At 37.9% G+C, this 24,232-nt stretch overlaps 1 protein-coding gene across 5 annotated transcripts in view; it reads right to left on the reverse strand.

Moving 5' to 3' along the window:
- TRIM37 (tripartite motif containing 37) overlaps nucleotides 1-24,232 on the reverse strand; it is a 115,027-nt gene that overhangs the window by 31,935 nt on the left and 58,860 nt on the right. For 4 of the 5 annotated variants that reach the window (XM_024757656.1, XM_024757653.1, XM_024757652.1 and 1 more), the window contains 6 exons: nucleotides 23,575-23,769; nucleotides 20,234-20,348; nucleotides 19,133-19,351; nucleotides 17,600-17,736; nucleotides 12,762-12,847; nucleotides 3,283-3,477 (listed from right to left, as the gene is read on the reverse strand). In XM_024757656.1, coding sequence (XP_024613424.1) covers nucleotides 3,283-3,477; nucleotides 12,762-12,847; nucleotides 17,600-17,736; nucleotides 19,133-19,351; nucleotides 20,234-20,348; nucleotides 23,575-23,769 — 947 coding nt within the window. The remainder of the gene's footprint in view (nucleotides 1-3,282; nucleotides 3,478-12,761; nucleotides 12,848-17,599; nucleotides 17,737-19,132; nucleotides 19,352-20,233; nucleotides 20,349-23,574; nucleotides 23,770-24,232) is intronic. The other variant, XM_024757654.1, reaches the window with a different exon arrangement.

Here is a 24,232-nt window from a genome sequence, read left to right on the forward strand (position 1 = left end):
CCAAAAAGCCACAACTGCTGAGCCCTTGTGCCACAACTACTGAGCCCTTGTGCCACAACTACTGAAGCCTGTGCACTTAGAGCCCATGCTCCACCACAAGAGAAGCCACCGCACTGCAATGAAGAGTAGCGCCTGCTCACCACAATTAGAGAAAGGCTGCGTAGAGCAATGAAGACCCAACGCAGCCAAAAATTTTAAATAATAAAATAAATTTATATATATATAAAAAAGAAAACCTACAGCTAGTATCATACTTTATGGTGAGAAACTTGAAGCTTTCCCATCAAGATCAGGAACACCTTTTCACCACTCCTTTTTAATCTCTACCGGAAGTTCTAGCTAATGCAGTATGACAAAAAAAGGAAATGAAAGTATACAGACTGAGAAGGAAAGAATATGCAAAGAATCAAAAATGAACATTGAAATCCAAGCAATCTTTTTAATAAAAAGAAAGCTGGATCTTTTTCTAACATTATCCTTTAAATATCCTCTCATAGAAAGGTTATCTTCATTTGGCTTCCATGACTCTGTTCTTCTCTCTCCTTTCCAAAGCCTCTTCATCTGACTCATCTTCCACACACTCAATAAAAATAGATGTTCACCATGATTATGTCCCTACCCCCCTTCTTTGAAAAACTTCTTGAAACTCACCCCTTTGCAATCTCACTCCCTTAGTTTTAATTAGCCAGTATCACTTCTAGGCAAATAACTGCCTGTATTCCAGTTCTTAATTTTTAGCTGTCTACTGGGCATCTCTACCGTGATATTCCACTGGTATGTCAAACTCAAGATGTTTAAATCCAAGCCTTGCTCTTTCTCTCTACTATTTCCCCCATCCTCCTTGTCATCAGCATTTTAATCACCTGGATTTGAAACTCAAGTCATCTCATTTATATTATTAATTTTAACAGAAAGCTAAACTTTCAGAGAACCAAGATCTTACTCTGTTTATGTAGTCTGCATTCTTTTTTTTCCGATGACATTGAATATTTTTCAAAAACATGATTTTACCTGTCTATAAAATACGCTATTCCATGGCAAAACTGTAATTTTTCCACCATAACTGAATTGTTGGATATTTTCAACAACTCTGATTATTTTCTCTTTGGAATATATTCCTAGAAGTGAAGTTACAGGATTAAAGGATAGAGGTATTTTACACCTACTACAAAATTTTCCTTCAAAATTGTTAAACCAATGTATACATCTACCTACAGAAACAGAACTTGTCTGTTTCACTAGGTCTTTGCAAACAACGCTGGCTATAATTTTTTTAATTAATTAACTTATTAATTTATTTTTGGCTGTGTTGGGTCTTCGTTTCTGTGCGAGGGCTTTCTCTAGCTGCGGCAAGTGGGGGCCACTCTTCATCGCGGTGCACGGGCCTCTCACTATTGCGGCCTCTCTTGTTGCGGAGCACAGGCTCCAGACGTGCAGGCTCAGTAGTTGTGGCTCATGGGCCTAGTTGCTCCACGGCATGTGGGATCTTCCCGGACCAGGGCTCGAATCCGTGTCCCCTGCATTGGCAGGCAGATTCTCAACCACTGCGCCACCAGGGAAGCCCCAACACTGGTTATAATTTAAGCAAAACCTTTGCCAATGTGATAAATTGGGTTTTTTTTTAAGGGTATTTCTTGGTTGATCACAAGAACTATGTGTAATTTTTATTTTCTTCTTTACAATTTTCTATATTTTAAAAGTTTTCTAGGGCTTCCCTGGTGGCGCAGTGGTTCAGAGTCCGCCTGCCAATGCAGGGGACACGGGTTCGTGCCCCGGTCCGGGAAGATCCCACATGCCACGTAGCGGCTAGGCCCGTGAGCCATGGCCGCTGAGCCTGTGCGTCTGGAGCCTGTGCTCCACAACGGGAGAGGCCACAACAGTGAGTGGCCTGCGTACCACAAAAAAAAAAAAAAGTTTTCTAAAACAAAAATGTCTCAGAAAAAAAATGTAAAATTATTTACAATGTGGTAAGTAGTACAAGAGTACAGGCATAATACAAAATGTACTTCGACCATAGATAAAACGCAACTGTTTCATAACCTGATTGGAGACACTCAGATTGAGGACCCAGGCTTCCAGGAAGTATACCTTAGGAAAAAAGAGGCCTAAATAATCCAAGCTCCGATCTATCCCCCACTAGAGCAGCTCTATTTCTCTGTTTTCTACACTGAGACTCTGCCTTAAATTCTACTTGAAAAATGAGTTCTGCTGCTTTAAAGAAGCATCAAAATCACTGTTGTAAATCATTGATTTAATCTGTATAGTAACTGTTGTTTAGGAAGGTAGAAAAATGTTCAGTAGGGACTTCCCTGGTGGTGCAGTGGTTAAAAATGTGCCTGCCAATGCAGGGGACACAGGTTCGATCCCTGGTCTGGGAAGCATCCACATTCTGTGGAGCAACTAAGCCCGTGCACCACAACTACTGCGCCTGCGCTCTAGAGCCCGCGAGACATAACTATTGAGCTCACATGCCACAACTACTGAAGTCTGTGCTCCTAGAGCCTGTGCTCCACAACAGAGCAAAGCCACTGCAATGAGAAGCCGTGCACTGCAACGAAGAATAGGCCCTGCTCGCTGCAACTAGAGAAAGCCTGCACACAGCAACAAAGACCCAACGCAACCAAAAAATAAATATTCCTTAAAAAAAAAAAAAAAAGAAAAGAAAAATGTGCAGTATATTTTAGGAAACTTTCCAACAAAAATGGTTTTTAAAATGTGTCATTTTAAAGTAAATGCCTATGTCTAAAAGTTTCAAAAAGTCCAGGTTTGACTATACATTTAAATTGTGTATGTGTATACAGTGTATTACAGTAACACAAATGTCACTCCTCTTTAACAAATAATTTTTCAAAAAAAATACTAATTGGTATACATTTTTAGGCTATTAAACATCAAAACATAAGTAAACCTTCTTTTTCTATTTCTAACTTAGACACAGTTCCACTAAGAAGTTAGGGTATTCATGAAGCCTGCAAAACTTGAAGTCCATTCACAAAGAGGACAACTGTATTTCATACTGATCAAACGGTCAATCAGTCACAATCTAAAAGGCAAATCATATAAAAACCTTCTTACAGGCATTTTGACATTATTTTTGCACAAAACACCTTTGAACAATAACAACAAAAAATTGATTTGATTGATATATTTTTATAACATACAATAAAAAATCAATTTGCTACAGAAACATACCATGTTCCAACACTTAAGATACTTGGGTTCAAATTTAAGAGTTCTTCTGGAGAAGCACAGAAAAATGGGAAATTATTGCTAATATTTTACCTGTGGGCTGCAAAAGTGAAGCAGGTGGGCGAGGCTGTAAGCCCCACAGATTTTCCATACTGCTCCGGTCCTTAAGGTCCAACAAATGTATTAATATTAAAGGATCAATGTCTAATAAACTACTGGTAGCAGCAGAGGATAAATGTGCTCTTCTTGACATTCTGCTACTGGCACCCATATAGCCATGGTTACTACCTGCAAAAGAAAGAGATGTAGAAAATGAAAGCTATATAATTGGACAAATTTAATAAGAAAGAAAGAAAGAAAAAGTAAACTGGTTGATGTTGTTTGAATACTTGTCTATGGACCTCTTAGGAGTTGGTGTTCATGATAAGAAGCACAGAGAAGAAACCATATTGCCCAGAGAGGTGTACAAAGAACAGTGGCTGACGACTGGCCTCATTACTACTCAAAATTCAGGCATAATCCTCAACCCCATCCTGAACCCTAGAAATAAGAAGGTGACAATGTGTACAGTATACATGGTTAGGGGTATGAGGGTAAGGAAAAGGAGAATATATCGCATAACCCAGTGGTCTTGGATCAAAGTCAAGCTCCCTGGTATAACAGATCCCAAGGAACTAGACACCAAAATAGCAGAAATCTTCTCCAGGTCTCTGGACAGCAAAATGCTCAGGTCATGACGGTTTGGCAGACATTTTTTCTAGTTTGATTAAATACTGAAGTACAGTTTGAAGATTTCAGACTTACCTTGCTAATGACTGATGCATAATATAGACATCTGAAAATAATGTCATCTCTATATTACCTGTATTGATAATAAGCTCCTTAAGCCAAGGAAACCATCTGACTTCTCTCTAGCGCCTAGTACAATGCCTAACAAGTGTTAGATATGGAAATGTTGGTTAAAACTGACCTCCTTGGGCTTCCCTGGTGGCGAAGTGGTTGAGAGTCTGCCTGCCGATGCAGGAGACATGGGTTTGTGCCCCAGTCTGGGAAGATGCCGCGGAGCGGCTGGGCCCGTGAGCCATGGCTGCTGAGCCTGTGCGTCCGGAGCCTGTGCTCCGCAACGGGAGAGGCAACAGCAGTGAGAGGCCCGCGTACCGCAAAAAAAAAAAAAAAAATTGACCTCCTTAAATAAAGCTATTTAAATATATTCTAAAGAAACACAACATTAAATAATGTTACATGCAGCAAAGTCTTAAAGTAGATAATATAAAAAATAGCATGAAATAATCAGGTTTTGACTATTCATGAGTGCTTCCACAGAGATCTGGGGGAAAAACTTAGGAGAAAAGTTTAGTTATTCAGAAGCTTCAGGCCAGTTATTTACTTATATGTTTTTCATCTATGTTCACATTCTTATGTCCTTACCTTCTCCTACTTCTTCATCCTCTTCCTTTTTTTAAAAAAAAAAAATTTATTTTATTTATTTATTTATTTTTGGCTGCATTGGGTCCTCGTTGCCGTGAGCGGGCTTTCTCTAGTTGTGGCGAGCAGGGTCTTCTCTTCGTGGCAGTGTGCGGACTTCTCATTGCAGTGCCTTCTCCTGTGGCGAGGCACGGGCTCTGGGCACGCGGCCTTCAGCAGTAGTTGTGGTTCACGGGCTCTAGAGCGCAGGCTCAGTAGCTCCACAGCATGTGGGATCTTCCTGGACCAGGGCTCGAACCCGTGTGCCCTGCACTGGCAGGCGGATTCTTAACCACTGTGCCACCAGGGAAGTCCCCATCTTCTTCCTCTTCTAAGGATTATCCCATTGCCAATTTTTCTTTCAGCCTCTGTACCCACTGCAACTCCTATTTTAAAAGGCAGAAAACTATCCCCCCTCCACCTCGAAACTGTTTCTTAGCCATTTTCCTTTACTAGGGAGTTCCCGGATCAGGCTGCATATCAGTCAGTTGGAGGAAGTTTTTAAATTCTTGGCCCTACTCTAGATGTACTGAACAAGAATATTAGAATGGGATCCAGGGCCTTTTTCCAAAAAGCTACTCAGGTGGTTCTGATTGTTTAGTAAATAAACTCAGTAGCACAGAGTATGGTATCTACCGCCCGGATATCTAGTTCTTCTTTAAAAAAAAAAGTTGCTCATTCTCCCATGTTAAATGGACCCCCAGTACAGAAAGGAGCATTAACAGTCTTCTGTTTCTAACCCTCTTCCAGGTCACTACTCTCACCACTGAACAAAAACTCCTTTCCTTTGTGGTTCATGCCCTTCAGCTACTCCCTCCCTCCCATGTTCCCACCCTTTCTACTCACTATCACATTCATCCATGGGCATCAAAGACTTTAGCATCTATTTCAGTTTCCCTCTCTCAGAGCTAACACTGCCATCATTCTGTGTGTGTGTGTGTGTCTCATACATAAGTATACAGCCTAGTGTATGGTCACAAATTAAATGGCACCCCAAAATTCCTCCATGCCTCCTAAAACTGCTCACTAACCTTCCTCCTCAAAGGTAACTTCCAGCCCGAGTTAAACACCATAGATTAGTTTTGCCTGTTTTTGAACTTTACATAAATGTTATGATAGAGTTGTACTCATATCCTGCTTCTTTGTTCAACATGATATTCATGAGATTCATCTATATTGTTATATATAGCAGTTTATTCATTTTCATTATTTCTGTGCAGGGCTCCAAAATGTGAATATATCCAGTTTCTTTCCTTATTACTATTAGGAAAGAATTTGGGTTGCTTTTAGCTTTTGGCTACTAGGAATAAAGCTACTGAACTTACAAGCAGATATCTACTCTTTTTTTTTTTTTCAGATATCTACTCTTGAACTTCACTCGGAAAAAAACAACAACAAAAAAAAAAACCTCATAAAAAAGAAAATGGATCCTCTCCTCCTAAGCCAAGCCAGATTAACCCTGCTAAAATGTTACATTGATCTATCTAAGCTCTGTGCCTGTATGCATTAGAATGACATTCAAGGTTCTACACAGTCTAGACCCAAACTACCTTTCTAGTCTTCTCCAGTTTTTCACATCCTTTACTCTGTTATAAATTACATTTATATTTTTTAAATTAAAAACACAAGAAAACAAAACCACCTGAAAAAGAACAATGCTGCTCTAAATTATCTTGTAAAATTAGACTGGCAAACACCACCTCCCACTCTGTTGGAACTGGGAAAGCCACAGGATGTGTTTGTTCAGCTTCAGCCCATATTGCCCAACAGTTTTCCAAAGGAGTGGTATCAATTTTCATTCCTACCAGCAGGCTATGAGAGTTTCCACCTCTCCAAATGCTTTCAATATTTAATATTGCCAGTTTAAAATGTATTAGCCATTACAGTGGGTATGCAATGGTATCATAATGTGGTTTTTATCTGGCATTTCCTGAAAAAGAGAATGAACAGAATCTCAGAGACCTGTGGAACCCCACCAAGTGTACCAACATACACATAATGGGAATTAGAGAAGAGGAGAAAGATTATTTGAAGAAAAATGGATAAAAATTTCCCACATATAATGAAATCTATTAATCTAAACATCCAAAAAACTCAACTCAACAAACTTCACGTAGGATAAACTCAAGAGATCCACACTGGGACACATCACAATTTGCGTTTCTCTGACAAAAGAGGCTGAGCACCTTTAAAAATGTGTACTGGTCACCTAGACAGCCTCCTTCGTGAAGTGTCTATTCTTGTCTTTTGTCTTTTTTACTAAAAGGTTGTCTTATCTTTTTCTTATTGATTTGTAAAAGTTCTTTATATATTATGGATAAAACTTTTGAGTAATATTTTTAATTAATTCATTTATTCTAATGAATAAAAATTCTGATACTTATTTTTAAAAAGCAATATACATTAATAGACCAGACTGCACACCTGTGGTCTTCTAAGCAGCCAGTTATATGGGTCTGGAGATCAATACATGGGGGTCCCATAGGCCTCTCAAGACCAACATGGATCAAACGGAATATACTATCTTCTGCTCCTGGACTCATTCACTTATGTAATGGCACGGGCTAACCTAGAAATGTTAAGGATCATCCCCACATCTCCACCAACTCCAACCAATCCAGTAAGACACTCGCAAGTTGTGTAGATACTATTTAACATCTCTCAAAAGGTTTCTTCTTCTTTACCTTGTCTGCTACTACCTTATTTTAGGCCCTGAAAATTTCTCTCCTGGAATATTGAGGTACTTTTTTTTTCTTTCTTTCTTTTTTCTGGCCCTGCCACACAGCTTATAGGATCTTAATTCCCCAACCAGGGACTGAACCCGTGCCCTCAGCAGTGAAAGCACGGAGTCCTAACCACTGGACTCTCAGGGAATTCCCACGGTAGTTTTCTAACTAATCTTAGCTCATCCATTTTCCATTATAAAGACAAATCTGATCACATTCGCTTTTAAAGACCTTTAGTGGGAACTTCCCTGGTGTTGCAGTGGTTAAGAATCCACCCGCCAACGCAGGGGACACAGGTTCGAGCCCTGGTCCGGGAAGATCCCACATGCCGCGGAGCAACTAAGCCCGTGCGCCACAACTACTGAGCCTGCATACCACAACTACTGAAGCCCATGCGCCTAGAGTCCGTGCTCCACAACAAGAGAAGCCACTGCAATGAGAAGCCCGCACCCCGCAACAAAGAGTAGCCCCTGCTCTCCGCAACTAGAGAAAAGCCCGCACGCAGCAACAAAGACCCAATGCACGTTTATTTATTTATTTAAAAAAAAAAAAAAAAAAAAAAAAAACACCTTTAAAGCCCAAACTCCTTAGTCTGGCAAATAAGACTTTCCATTACCTAATCTTGTTCCTGCTTACCAGTCTCACACTGGTCTGCCCCCATATAAACTAAACTCTCAAATATTTGAAGTTCCCAAAAAGGACAAGGCTGCGACTTCTGCCTAGAATGCCTTTGCTCTTTAATCTCATTATTTCCCTGTTCGCCTAATGAACTGAGCTCATCTTTAAAGAGCAAGATCAAGTATCACTCTCTCTCTCTGAAACCTTTTTTCACCCATTTCCAATTAGCTGTTCTTTCCATTTTTGGTGTCACCCTGTATCTATATTTATAACCACAAAGTTTTACAATGACTAGTGCTGCAAAAGTGATGCTCATTCATTTTATAAACCCAATGAACAACACAATGGCTGATACCTAGTGGGTGTTCATTAAACATTTGTGGAACAAGTAACCTTAAAAATCTTTAACCTGAAATATATAACAGATGTTTTGAGTAATAACTTTATACAATGTCAATTTGTTTTACAAAAGTATTATACTGTCAAAACTTTTTAGTTCTCAAATTAGAAGTATTATTGCAGTGTTTCATAAGTTACACATGGCAGGCAATTATATCAACAGAATAGATTTTTCATACTCAGCTGATTCAACTAGCTAATGTTCTACATTAGAAAAATATTTAAAACCCTTTTCAGCACATATTATTAAGCCTAAATTCTCTTGCAACTAAAAGAAAATAACTGAATAAACTAAAAGCAATTCTTATGGGAATGAGGCCACCTGAGTCACTAAATATTTGTTTTAAGCTATATCATTATTTAATACTGTCTAAAAAATTAAATTTAGTAAATACTATTTTACTATATACCTAGGCTTCTGTATAAGAAAGATCTGTTTAACGGACAACTTAACATCTTGATTGTAGTAGATCAAATACTTATAAGGCAAGTACGAAGGATAAAAGCGTATTATGTCCACAATAAGCAGTTAAGAGGTACACAAAACAAAAGAGGTAAAATATAACATAAAAACATTAAACATGGAGTGGGGGTAGGGAGGGGAATAAAAATTCAGGGTTGTTATAATGTGTTCAAACTTAAGAAATCAGCAATTTAAAATAATCATGTGTCTGTCTGTATGTGTGTGTGTGTTACCTCATGGTAACCACAAACTAGAAAGCCATAGATACACACACACAAAAGAGAAAGAAATCCAAACTAACACTAAAGATAGTCATCAAATCATAAGGGAAGAGAGCAAAAGAGGAATGGAACAAAAACGAAATACAGAAATGGAAAACTATTAACAAAAAGGCAATAAGTACATACCTATCAATAGTTACTTTAAACATAAATGGACTAAACCTACCAATCAAAAGACACAGAGTAGCCCAGGGGATACAAAAACAAGACCCATATATATGTGGCTACAAGACTCACTTCAGATCTAAAAACACCCACAGACTGAAAGTGACAGGATAGAAAAAGGTATTCCATGGAAACGGAAACAAAAAGAAACGTGGGGTAGCAATATTTACATCAGACAAAACAGACTTAAAACAAAGTCCATAACAAAGACAAAGAAGGTCAGTATGTAATGATAAGGGGATCAATCCAACAAGAAGATATAACAATTGTAAATAAATATGTACCCAACGTAGGAGCACCTAAGTATATAAAGCAAATGTTAATAGACATAAAGGGAGAAATAGACAGTAACACAATAATAGTAGGAGACTTTAACACCCCATTTACATCAATGGATAGATCATACAGACAGAAAATCAATAAGGAAACACTGGCATTAAATGACGCATTAGACCACTGGTCTTAAATGACACATTAGTCCATCTATTAGATGGACTTAATAGAGATATACAGATATAGATCTCTAAATACAGAATATCCTACCCAAAAGCAGCAGAGTTCACATTCTTTTCAAGTGCACAGGGAACATTATTCTCCAGGACAGATCACATGCTAGGCCACAAAACAAGTCTCAGGAAATTTAAGAATGAAATCATAACAAGCATCTTTTCTGACCACAACACTAAGAGACTAGAAATCAACTACAAGAAAAAAACTGCAAACAACACAAACATGTGGAGGCTAAACAATATGCTACTAATCAACTGAAGAAATCTACGAGGAAATAAAAAAATACCTGAGACAAATGAAAACAGAAACACGATGATCCAAAAAATCTATGGAACACAGCAAAAGCAATACTAAGGGAAAAGTTTACAGCAATACAAGCCTACCTCAGGAAGTAAGAAAAGTCTCAAATAAACAACATAACATTACAACTAAAGGAACTAGAAAAAAAAAAAAGAAAAAACAAAACCCAAAGTTAGTAGAAGGAAAGAAATAGTTACAACTGACACAACAGAAATACAAAGAGACACATCAGATCATAAGAGATTACTACAGACAATTATATGCCAATAAAATGGACAAACTAGAAGAAATGGATTATTACTAGAAATGTGCAGTCTCCCAAGACTGAATCAGGAAGAAATAGAAAATTAGGAACAGACTGATTACCAGTAATAAAATTTCAACTGAATCAGTAATAAAAAAAACTTAATTCCCAACAAACAAAAGTCCAGTACCATATGGCTTCACAGGTGAATTCTACCAAACATTTAAAGAGTTAACAGCTATTCTTTTCAAACTAATCCAAAAAATTGAAGAGGAAGTAATGCTTCCAAACTCATTATATGAGGCCAGCACCACTCTGATACCAAAACCAAAGACACCACCAGAAAAGAAAATTACAGACCAATATCAATGATGAACGTAGTAACAAAAACGCTCAACAAAACTTTAGCAAACAAAATTCAACAAAACATTAAAAAGATCAGACACTGTGATCAAGTGGGATTTATCCCAGGGATGCAAGGATGGCTCAATCAATGTGATGCACCACATTAACAAATTACAGAATAAAAATTGCTCATCTTAATAAATGCAAGAAAAGCTTCTGACAAAATTCAACATCCATTTATGACAGAAACTATAAACAAAGTGGGTACAAAGGGAACATATCCCAACATAATAACAGCCATATACAACAAGCTCACAGCTCACATCATACTCATCAGTGAAAAGATGAAAGCATTTCCTCTGTGATCAGGAACAAGACAAGGACGTCCACTCTCACCACTTTTATTCAACATAATACTGGAAGTCCTAGCCACAGCAATTAGACAGGAAGAAAAATTTTTTTAAAAATCCAAATTGGAAAGGAAGAAGTAAAACTGTCACTGTTTGTAGATGACATGATACTATACATAGAAAACCCTAAAGATACCACCAAAAAACTACCAGAACTCTTCAACAAATTCAGTAAAGTTTCAGGATACAAAATTAATACAAATCAAAAATCTGTTGCATATCTATACTCTAGTAACAAACTATCAGAAGGAGAAATTAGAAAATAATCTCATTTACAACTTCATTAAGAAGAAAAAAAACCCCAGGAATAAATCTAACCAAGGAGATAAAAGAGTTGCACTCTGAAAACTGTTAAGACATTGATGAAAGAAACTGAAGACAACACAAATGGAAAGATACACTGTGCTCATAGATAGGAAGAATTAATATTGTTAAAATGACCATACTACCCAAGGCAATCTACAGATTCAAACACCAACAGCATTTTTCACAGAACTAGAACAAAGAATCCTAATATTTGTATGGAAACACAAAAGACCCCTGAAGAGCCAAAGCAATCTAGAGAAAGAACATAGCTGGAGGTATCATACTCCCTGATTTCAAACTACACTACAAAGCTACAGTCATCCAAACAGTATGGGGGACTTCCCTGGTGGTCCAGTGGTTAAGAATCCACCTTCCAATGCAGGGGACACGGGTTCGATCCCTGGTTGGGGGAACTAAGATCCCACATGCCGTGGGGCAACAAAGCCCACGCGCTCTGGAGCCTGCATGCCACAGCTAGAGAGAAACCCACACACCACAACTACTGAGCCTGTGCACCACAACAAAAGATCCGGCGTGCCGCAACTAAGACCCAACGCAGCACCAGTAAAGTAGAAGCAGTACAAACTAGCTGATAATTGTTCTAGCCAAGTTTCCCATGCTTAATTAAATAGGTCCAAGAACACAAAAGAAACACCTACTATTTAAGTAAGGTTATCCTAGGAGGAGCAGTGTACTTTGGCAAAAAACTGGGTCCATGAAGACGATATGAGGTTCTAGTCTGGCTATACCGACAACTACCTATGTGATCTAAGCAACTAAATCTCTGAGTTATTTCCACATATAAAATGAGTTCTCAAAAGGTCCTTTTTAAGTCAAAGATTCAACAATTCTATTCAGATTATTCTTATAATTGAGATAGGTATACAAGTAAGACTTATGTATTGTAAAAGACAGTTAAGTATATAAAAGTAGATAAGATGATGAGCTTTGGATTCAAATAAACTGAGAACTCTAATTCCTCTCTTTCATTTACTTAATTGTGAAAAGACAGCAAGTTGCTTAATTCCTTTACACATCAGTTTCTATAGCTATAAAAAGAAGATAATATTAAAACCTATCTCCAAGAATTTTATAGGCAAATGAGATAAGGTACACATAAAGTGCTTCTGCACAGTGCCTGGTACATAAGAACACATTAAATTTTAGCTATTATTACTGTTTTAAATACTATTAGTAATTCACTCTAAAATCCATACATAAAATATAGTCCTTCTAACACCATGAACCATGTAGAGCAATGGCTGCCACATATCAAAATATGATACATTCAGAGAAGAGCAGAGAGAAGGCAGAACAGCTTGTGGGGCCTGGCCTCAGTACCTGAAGGTCCTGCTGCAGCTGCATCTTCCATGAGTTCTCCCTCTTCCAATTCCATGTTGTTGTATTCCACATCATTTTCTCCAGACCTAAGAATATATAATTCATCATTCCACATAGTAAGTACAATTAATATTACTTGTCACACCTCAGTGAACTTCATAACAATTGTGTATAGCTTTCTCCTGTGAAGTAATAGAATATTTCTAAATACAAAATTGAGGGAAAAGACTTGTCATTATCACATGTATGGGCAGTATTATTAATGTTCAATCTACCTTTTTAAAATACCAAGATAGGTTGGCAACATTTAATTTTTAAAATAGAAAATCTGAAAACCATTGTAAGCGGAAGAGATTATAGCTTCAAAGGATTTGTAACTTAATGGTAGTAAATTAGGCTTAACACAGTACACTTTAAGGTTAAGAAAGATGTTTAAATTACTGTATGTGACTAAACACTATTTTCTTAAAATACTATTTCAGAAAAGAGGGTGTTGTCTATCAAAACACAATCACCTTATTTTAAGTGACAAAGTACTATATGGAACAGCACTAATCAGTGCTAGTTTTGAGTATTTAAAGTAGTCTTAAAATCAGTTCCCGGACTGACAGCACGAGGAGCTCTACCGATCTGCTTTCCAGTGACATTGGTGAAAATTATTTTTTAAAGCAACCATTTAGACTCTGGAAATGGTTCTAAGAGCATATAGCAAATGAAAACATCTCCTCAAAAAAATGTACTAAAATTTGGTAACAACAGTGAGTCTGTGGTACTTGAACCAAGACCACTCCCCACCCCCATTCAGTGATACAGAAATTCCACTTCAGACTGGTGCAGCCAAGAACATAGGGCTCCCATTTCCCACAGCTCTCCAATAGAAGGGCTATATTCCCAGGAGGAGTAAGACATCAGCATTTCTCATCCTGTTCCCAGCTACCCGTGGCTGAGGCTAAAGTCAGGTGTATGTGACCAAGAGGTAGGGATTCCCTTCTTCTACCCAGACCCAAGGCTCTATCTTGGATGCAGCATGCTGAGGTAACTGGGGCCCAGATCCCCAGTGCCCCAATTCACTCTTAAAGCAGAAGTCCCAGGCCTGAGAAGACAAACCGAAAAGATTTGAGGCTACAGCTCCCAACTTGCCCATCCACAATGGGTCAGCTTCTAAAGTGGGAGAAATAAGCACACCTTTGTGCTCACTCCAGCTTCAGAGCTCTGGCTCAGAGATTTTGCCTGCAGAAGGAAGAAGGCTCTAAAAACTGAGCCACAGAGAAAGGTGTAACACTATTAAGAACATAAAAAAATACTCTCAAATGGAATCCAGCAAAACATAAAAGGAATTACACACCAAGGCAGAATAGAATTTAACCAAGGAATACAAAGTTGGTTTAGAATCTGAAAATCAACTAATGTAAAACACCATATCAACAGAATAAAAAAACAACAACTACATGATCATCTGAATAGATGCAGAAGGAGAATATGACAAAATCCAATACCCTTTCATGACAAAAACACTCAATAAACCAGGACTAGAAGGGCATAGATGTAAAACCCAGAGCTAACATCACACTTAATGGTGAAAGACTGAACGCTTTCCCTCTAATATCAGGAACAAGACAAGAAAGAATGTCCACTCCCCGCAGTGGTTAAGAAGCCACCTGCCAATGGAGGGGACACGGGTTCGATTCTGGGAAGATCCCACATGCCGTGGAGCAACTAAGCCCCTGTGCCACAACTCCTGAGCCTGCACTCTAGAGCCCATGAGCCACAACCACAACTACTGAGCCTTCGTACCACAACTACTGAAGCCCGCGTGCCTAAAGCCCGTGCTCTGCAACAAGAGAAGCCACTGCAATGAGAAGCCCATGCACCGCAACGAAGAGCCCCGCTCACCGCAACGAGAGAAAGCCAACGTGCAGCAACAAAGACCTGATGCGGCCTAAATAAATAAATAAATAAATCTATTTTAAAAAAAAAAAGAATGTCCACTACCACCAATTCTATTCAACATTCTATGCAGTGAACTTAGGCAAGAAAAAGAGATAAAAGGCATCCAAATTGGAAAAAAAGAAGTAAAACTAAATCTATTTACAGATGTAATACTGTATATAGAAAAACCTAAAGAATCCATTAAAAAAACTATTAGAACTAATAAACGAGTTAGCAATGTTGCAAGAAATAAAAATCAACTGGATTTTCATGTACTTGCAAAAGAACAATACACAAAGGAAATTTAAAAAGAAAAGTCAATTGCATTTACAATAGCATAAAAAAGAATAAGATACTTAGGAATGAATTAAACAAAAGATGTGTAAAACATATACTCTGAAAATTACAAAACACTGTTGAAAGATTAAAAACATCTGATTGGCAAAAGACCCTGTTAAGAATATGAAAAGACAAGCTACAGAGTGGGAGAAAGTATATGCAAAGCATGTATACAAATTTTGCTGGGGAAAACTTGGCAAAGGGTATATGGGATCTTGTATTATTTCCTCCAACTGCAAGTGAATTTACAATTACATCAAAATAAAAAGAAAAAAACAGCAGGAAGAAAATATATAATACTATCATAGAAAGACTGAGGTGGAGGAAGAGAAGAAAGGCCTACTTGATACATGTGTTCTAGTTAACTAAAAGCTGTTTATAATAACCATTACCCAAATCAATTGTGTATCTATTTCCCCATCTATACAAGGACCTGACCTTAATTTGTAAGAGCTAACCGTTTATGATTCCCCAGATGCTCAAATTAGCTCAAGATTAACTGTGCTGTTTCTATGAATTATATAAAACAGTTTGGATCAAGATATTATTGTAGATGTATATAAAGGGAACATAATCAAATACCTTCTAGTAGAAAAAGCATTAAAAAGTCAATCTAATGAGATGCTGTGAATCCAATTTTACGTAAAATCCAATTGCCCTCAAAACTACCTTGAAAAAAGTCAAGAGACCTAACAGTCAAAGGAATTAATTCAGATAGAACCATGTATTTAAGCTATTATCAAGGTGGATTCCACTTTATAGAATCACCACCTAAAAGAATTTTCCATGTTAATTCAAATTAATCAGTTCTATTCTATATATTTAAAAATATCACTAATAATGATTTCTCATTTGATGACTTAAAGGCTTCACATTTCAACTAACCCTTTTAGGCAATTTGCCACGTATGCTAAAGAGGGAACATTAAGGGAAAAAGGTCTATTTTGAGGAGCTAATTTGTGGAAATGGGGGGTGAGGTCAAATAGGGGGTTTAAAACTCTCACCTTACTCTTGTGAAATGGCTGGTGCCAGGGCTGGGACAAAGAAAGTACAAGATGAACCTGGAATGTCTTGTAGTGCCAGAAAATAAGAAAGTGCTTATAAAATAATGAGGACATCTAGAAAGGACACAGGAGTTTTTAAAAGGCTGCCACTGGCCAAATCTGGGACAATCCGAGCAATAAATTATGATAGTAAGTGGATTAAATGATTTAAAAATACAAAACTCCATGAGTCTATACTAATGAAATTAATTAGTTAATTAATGAATGGGGCAGAGGGGAAAGTTCTTCCTTAGAATAGAATTCCAATTAATAAACGTAGAAGGAATAATGGTATTAGAAAATCATCATTCAGCAATCAACACAGTAATCTTTTTCAAGCAAGAATCACCAATGAATGATAAAATTCGTGGACTAAAGTACAACAAGAAATAAGATATTTACAGTCTCCAAATATGTCCCCACATGATACTTATTAATTACAAAGGGGAAAAGTAGAGAGATCTGGCAGATATCACCTTAAGCAAGTATTCTAAATCAATCAACCATAATGGGACAGATTGAAGACATGCGCCTTCCACTGTCCCCTCATATTGATGCGCTGAAAAAGCTACATCATCACTTCTGTCTTATTCCTGCCAAAAGTGCATAACCTCGATCTAATTATGAGGAAATATCAGACTACTCCAAATTGAGGGACTTCCTACAAAATAACCACTCTGTATTTCTCTGAAGTGTCAAACTCATGAAAAAAAAAAAAAAAAAAGACTACATGAACCAGACTGAAGCAGATTAAAGTGTCTTAACAAAAAGCAACATGTGGGGCTTCCCTGGTGGCGCAGTGGTTGGGAGTCCACCTGCCGATGCAGGGGACACGGGTTTGTGCCACAGTCCGGGAAGATCCCACATGCCGCGGAGTGGCTGGGCCCGTGAGCCATGGCCGCTGAGCCTGCGTGTCCAGAGCCTGTGCTCCGCAACCGGAGAGGCCACAACAGTGAGAGGCCCGTGTACCGCAAAAAAAAAAAAAAAAAAGCAACGTGTGATCCTGAATTGGATCCTAAACCAGACAAAGGACATCACTGTCAAATTTTCTATAAGGTCATAGATTATAGTATTACATCAATGTTAACTTCCTGATTTTGATAATGGTACTGAAATTACATAAGAGACATACTTGGTTTTAGAAGTATATTCACTTAGTCTCAAATGTCTCACAAAAAAATTATATAGAGTGAGAGAAAAGAAACATAACAAAGCAAAATATTAAATTTGGGGAATTAATCTGGGCAAAGGAAATACGGGAATTCCCTGTTAATATTTTTGCAACTTTTCTTAAATATGAAATAATTGCAAAAATTAAAGCTAAAGCAAAAACTAACACTCAGTTTGGAACCCAGAGATGACAGGGAGGAAATCAGTTCACTCTTCCCTTCGAGTTCCTTTATTTATATAAGATACTGTAGATCAAAAAAAAAAATCCTTAATATCCACATTTTTAGGCCTTAGTTAATATGCTTCTAATAATTACCACTTAGATGATTTATAGTGGTAGTTAATGTGAACACTCACATGGTTTCTTCATCAATGTCATTTTCTTCCGTGTTACTTGTTGCTGTGGAACTGGCAGAAGAACTGCTGCCATCGAGATGACTTACTTCATCTTCACCAACAAGATCCAGATCCAGATCTCCATCTGAAAGCTCATGCTAGATTAAGGCAAAGAAAGAAGACTTCTATCTCAGATGTTTTCACTCAGCCCATGGCCCAAGCACCAGCACCAAAGAATAAGGTAATCATCAGAATTCTCCGCTCCTGTGCCTAGACTGCTGTGCCCTGTAGAGATAACTCACATAACCACACTACCTGGTACCACTAATAAGTTATTTCTGCCAATGTCAGCTGGGCCTTCGATATGACTGGAAATGCTTCATATAGTCCACATCAGCTTCCTCACAAAGTAACATTTCAAACCATCACTCCTCAAGACCTATCTAACCTCTATTATCCTCAACCTGATTATAAAACCCTGTCACCTATCTACACAGAAAAACATATTGGCTGTTAAGCATAAATGCCCACAACTTTCAGCTGCCCTACCTGCAAACTCCACCCTACCTTTAACTCATTCTATCAAAGGTTAACTGCTTCACCTGAGTGCTCCATTCCAACCTCTATTATCTCCTTAAATAAATGGTTTTGTTAATACCTGGACCTTATTTTCAATCTTTCTCCCCACTGGCTCCTTCATTATAACATATACCTGAAGCCTCAAAAAGAGCTTATCTCTCCTTCTGTCTCTCATCTTAAACAATAACAACCACTTCTTGAAATCTCATTCTAGTTGTAGTTTAGCTGGGACAAAACCTGGCTATCTCCCAAAACCTAAATCATCCTACATACATGGGCAATGATAAGGTACTTTAACTAGATTCAGTGAACAGAAAGCAGACACCTTTTTTTTTTAAGATTTTTTTTCTAAATTTATTTATTTTTGGCTGCGTTGGGTCTTCGCTGCTGGGCACAGGCTTTCCCTAGTTGTGGCGAGTGGGGTTTACTCTTCGTTGTAGCATGTGGGCTTCTCATTGCAATGGCTCCTCCTGTTGCGGAGCACGGACTCTAGGCATGTGGGCTTCAGTAGTTGTGGCACATGGGCTCAGTAGTTGTGGCTCGCAGGCTCTAGAGCGCAGGCTCAGTAGTTGCGGCACACGGGCTTAGTTGCTCCGTGGCATGTGGGATCTTCCTGGACCACGGCTCGAACCCGTGTCCCCTGCATCGGCTGGTGGATTCTCAACCACTGCGCCACCAGGGAAGCCCCAGGACACATTTTAAAAATCCACAACTTACATAGCTTCTAAAATGTACATCACAGTTTGTTTTGTAGAATGTACAGTTTTCTACAATAAATTAATTTTTAGAACCTTGAAATAATTTTGATGCAACAACTTCTGACTTATTAACAGTTATAAAAGGGCATACACTAATAATGAAAATATAAGTGGACAAGATTTTCAGCACATTGATTCCCCCTATCATATGTTGGAAACCATGATATCGTTTCTCTTTTCAAACACAAAATGAATCTAAAATAGGTCTAATTATTACATGATAATCTTCATTCTGAATCTTCTCCTCATCTTCTTCATCCTCCTTGGCCTCTCTTACAGAAGCTGTAGTAGGACCATCTTGGAGAAGCATGTCAGCACATGATCCAGACTTCTTAGCTCGTGTCTCAGGAGTGTCATCATTTTGGGGGCTAAGATGATTATCTGGTGGTGACAAATCTCTTGATTTCTGAGTTCGAGACAACTCAATAGTAAGTCTCTTTTAAAACAAAACAACACAAGCAGAGTCATAAGCAGTCCTCCACTCGTACAGTAAAATTATTTCAAGCAAAAAAAAAAAACCATATACCCAGATGTTCATAAAACCATTTCTTGCACCATCTATCTCATATCTTCCTGACTTTTGCTTATGGAAAAATCTATGACAAAGAAAAACTGCCCAATTTATTTTCATCTTTCTTCTCATTTCTAGCCCAAGCTACACAATCAGCAAACCGCATAGTAAATACAGGCAGTTTAACTTAACATGAAAATTTTTGAAAATATTCATCTTTTCCTCTGTCATATATTAACCACTCTCAGCACTTCAAACTTCTCATCACATCCCCATATCCACTTGTAGAAAGAAACATTCCTTACATAATTTAGTTTACCATTGTAAAATAAAAATTCATTAACTGATCCTCCCCAGTGCTCAGTTCAACAATAGTGAGACTTCAAGATAGGGCAACATTCAATTGTTCCATAGCTTATAATCCTCTAAATTCAAAACAGCATGGGAAAGAGAAATACCCAAGTCACTGAGAGAAACACAGAGTTTGCCTCAACTAGAGAAGCACTGTCCAATACAATTTTATGCAATGATGGAAATGTTCTACATCTGCAATTCCCAATACAAGCTAGCTACTGTAACTAAGAAACTGAATTTTTAATTTTAATTATGTCTACACAGCCACATGTGGCTAGTGGCTACTGAATTGGACAGTCCAGAATTAGAGGTTCAAAGGTAGTGAGAATAAAGAACAAGTGGATTTTTCTACAAAATTACAAACAGCAATAATATCCAAAATCTAATTAAAAATGTAATATGCCGGTAAGACAATATGAAACACTAAAACCAAATATATGTTTTTTTGCTTACCTCTTTAAGGTTATTTATTTGTTGGATATAGCTAGTCTGTGCAGCTTCCAATTGAGTAATATACCAATGCTGGTCCCGGCATTTTTGAAAGAAAGTTGGTGAACGAACCTGAAACCTTAAAAGAATAACTGCACATGAAAAATAATCCAAACAGTAAAATATTATGAACCAAGCCTTAAATCTATAACTATAAATTCTAGAATTTTAAGTTTACTTGATTACATTATAAGGCCAAAATTCAGAACTCAGAGCTCCTGGTATCTGCCATTTATATATGTAGTTCACAAATTATAATGACATGGTTCTGAAAAGTCAGTTGTCTAAATTCAAACTGTATTTTTCTAAAGAAATAACATTACACATCACAGTTAAACTTCCAAACTAATCTACTAAAACATATTTACTATAATAATCTAGCTCAAATACAGTGTTGATCATAAGCTGGGAAGAAGAGGATCACACTATGCAGGAAGGAGACAGCTAATGCCTTCCTTCTCCTTTCTTGCCTAGGTCAGACCCTAGTAAAACAGACGAAGTTTGTTTCAGGCACTGCTCTTTGTCATTCCTTTTCTATCTCCCGTTCCCATATTTCCTACTCCACAGCAAAAAAAAAAAAAATCACGTAAAGGGTCAACTACCCAGGACTGCTTTACTGTCCCTCAAAGAATTACATGCTCTGAATAACCTACATTCCCAACCCCATCCAGATAGCAGTTTAAAATCAAAACTCTCCATATATCACAATATGGCATATTTCAGCTGGGGTTAGGAAAAAAACAAGTATCTCTATATTAAAGCATATAAATGGATACACGATAGAATCTTGATCTCTTCAGAGTTATCTGTACTTTAAAAAAACTAATACTTATTAAAGCAAAAAAAACCCGTCCCTTCCTTTGTTAGATAGCTGAACGTGACTCCATTTACATTACTATGACTCCAATAAAGAGATGACTAAGGTCATAAAAAATGGCTGTTTTGGGCTTCCCTGGTGGTGCAGTGGTTGGCCGATGCAGGGGACGCAGGTTCGTGCCCCGGTCCAGGAGGATTCCACATGCCGCGGAGCGGCTGGGCCCGTGAGCCATGGCTGCTGGGCCTGCGCGTCCGGAGCCTGTGCTCCACAACGGGAGAGGCCACGGCAGTGAGAGGCCCACGTATCGCAAAAAAAAAAAAAAAAACAAAAAAACTATGACTTGTAAAATGAATCAATACTCTTAACTATATTGTTTTAAAAGAAAAACTGTCTGATTGCCAACTACCCTGTCCTTCTTCTCCCAAAACTCTGACAACTACCATCCTATTCTTTCCATCTATGAGTATGATGATTTAGCCCTCCTTAGGAAAAAAAAAAAAAAAAAAAAAAAAAAAGGCTGTTTTGCAGGCTGGTAAAATTAGTACTGAATAGTTTTACAATCCTCTCTGGTTAAAGTGTGAAACAGGAACAAATCATTCATATTTCTTTTAGTGAATAATTTAAGAAAACCTAAAAGGTTATAAAATGATACTAAAATAATCCCCCAAAAGAGATGACAAAAACATGAATTTTTTTCTACACTCAAAATGCAATGATCTCTTTTTATACGTCCTTATTCTCCCAGAAAAGTTATGAAGAACACATAATAGTAAAGGGTGATATAACAGCAACTCATCCAGCATGCTCAAGGACAAAGAAATCAGAATAAGTGAAATTTAAAAGAGTATATTCAAATCTCTTTTAAGGAAAAGAGCTTTTAAAATTATTTGATGGAAACTTACTAAACTGTTAAACATTCTGAAACCACTCAGTTCAAAACATATTTGAATTTTTTTAATTTTTAAATTTTTAAAATAAATTTATTTTTGGCTCCATCTGCATTGGGTCTTTGTTGCTGCATGTGGGCTTTCTCTAGTTGTGGTGAGCGGGGGCTACACTTCATTGTGGTGCGTGGGCTTCTCATTGTGGTGGCTTCTCTTGTTACAGAGCACGGGCTCTAGGCACGCGGGCTTCAGTAGTGGTTCGCAGGCTCTAGAGCGCAGGCTCAGTAGTTGTGGTGCACGGGCGTAGTTGCTCCACGGCATATGGGATCTTCCCAGACCAGGGATCAAACCCGTGTTCCCTGCATTAGCAGGCGGATTCTTAACCACTGTGCCACCAGGGAAGTCCCTGAATTTATTTATTTTTTAAAACTCAAGCTTGCATTTTGATCATCAAATTAAACCATGGTGCAATGATGCCCCAAAACTGAATTACAAGGGTTACCCCAATATTAAATAGGGCTGTAGCTTTATAGTCACTGTTTATGTTCTGTCCTTTCTTGCAAATAACACACCAACTACCATCACTTAGTTTATTTTCATCAATTTTCATCTCTATTCCCTTACTTTTAATTTGCTGTTATCTAGAAGAAACTGAAAATCTTTTTGTTAAATTAAGCTTTCAAAACCAGTCATCCAAACATAATACACAATGCCAAGTGGAAAAAAATAAGCACTTGAGGGCTTCCCTGGTGGTGCAGTGGTTGAGAGTCCGCCTGCCGTTGAAGGGGACACGGGTTCATGCCCCAGTCCGGGAAGATCCCACATGCCGCGGAGCAGCTAGGTCTGTGAGCCATGGCCGCTGAGCCTGCGCATCCGGAGCCTGTGCTCCGCAACGGGAGAGGCCACAACAGTGAGAGGCCCGTGTACCGCGAAAAAAAAAAGCACTTGATCCCACACTATTCTTGGATTTCCAAATGGTGAGGATGCTAGAAGTTCAATAGATAAATGGGACATTACCACATTTACTGGAAGTAGTAGTTTACTTTTTTAAAAAACTTTATTTTTGGCTGCCTTGTGTCTTCGTTGCTGCACACGGGCTTTCTCTAGTTGCGGTGAGTGGGGGCTACTCTTCGTTGTGGTGCGTGGGCTTCTCATTGCGGTGGCTTGTTGCGGAGCATGGTCTTCTAGGCACTCGGGCTTCAGTAGTTGTGGTGCATGGGCTCAGTAGTTGTGGCTTGCAGGCTCTACAGCACAGGCTCAGTAGTTGTGGCACATGGGCTTAGTTGCTCTGTGGCATGTGGGATCTTCCTAGTCCAGGGCTCGATCCCGAGTCCCCTGCATTGGCAGGCGGATTCTTAACCACTGCGCCATCAGGGAAGCCCCAGTAGTTTACTTTTTATGGAACTACTAACTAGACGTCAAACACATTTCTGACAAACTTATTCACTGACCACACAGAACTTCTGAAATTAAATGGTTAAGAACATGGTAAGGTTAGAGTTAGAATGAATTTCGATATTCATCTTTGTTAAGTGAAAAGACTTTAAAATTCTGATGACATTATTCCCTGTGATAAAAGCCATGATATAAATGTTTCCTATTACCTTAAAATCACTGTATCATTTTGTCGATTCAAGTATCCTTCATTTGCAAGTAAGTCCAAACGGAAAAATCGATTATAACCCCAACATTCTCCAACTTCAAAGTCAGATGCAAATTCTCGGATGATATTTTTGGTAGGATCATTGCAGGACTGATGAACCATCTCTACACGGTATTCGTATCTAAAATTGAAAAGACTATTAATATAGAGTTAGTAAAGCAAGAATAAATGACATCAAAACATTAAGGTGATTAAGTACCTAAGAAGAAACTTATTGATATACACAGCTACATGTCTTTCAGAAAGGACTGTCACAACAGCAAAATAAATGGGCTACCACAATATGATTGGCACTAGGTCCTTCTTCCCCTTTAAAAATGTTTACCAATATAGCAGGTATAAAATATCACCTCAAATAATGAATAAATTTTGTATAAAATAGTACTTTCAAAGTTACACATTTTAGCAACACTATGTATTTTTCCATATATTCATGACCTATGTTTCCTCATAATGTTCTGCCATTTTCTTTGAGGTAAATAATAAATTTTGAATACTCTATTTTTCCAATTCAAGTTATCATAAATCAACTGTGTATTCAGCAATTCAAGCCTATAAAATTTTCTAATAGAAAATAAGTATAAATAGGAAAGCCAGTA

This window comes from Neophocaena asiaeorientalis, unplaced genomic scaffold (genome assembly GCF_003031525.2).
Source record: "Neophocaena asiaeorientalis asiaeorientalis breed wild unplaced genomic scaffold, Neophocaena_asiaeorientalis_V1.1 scaffold327, whole genome shotgun sequence".
Taxonomy (NCBI): Eukaryota; Metazoa; Chordata; class Mammalia; order Artiodactyla; family Phocoenidae; genus Neophocaena; species Neophocaena asiaeorientalis.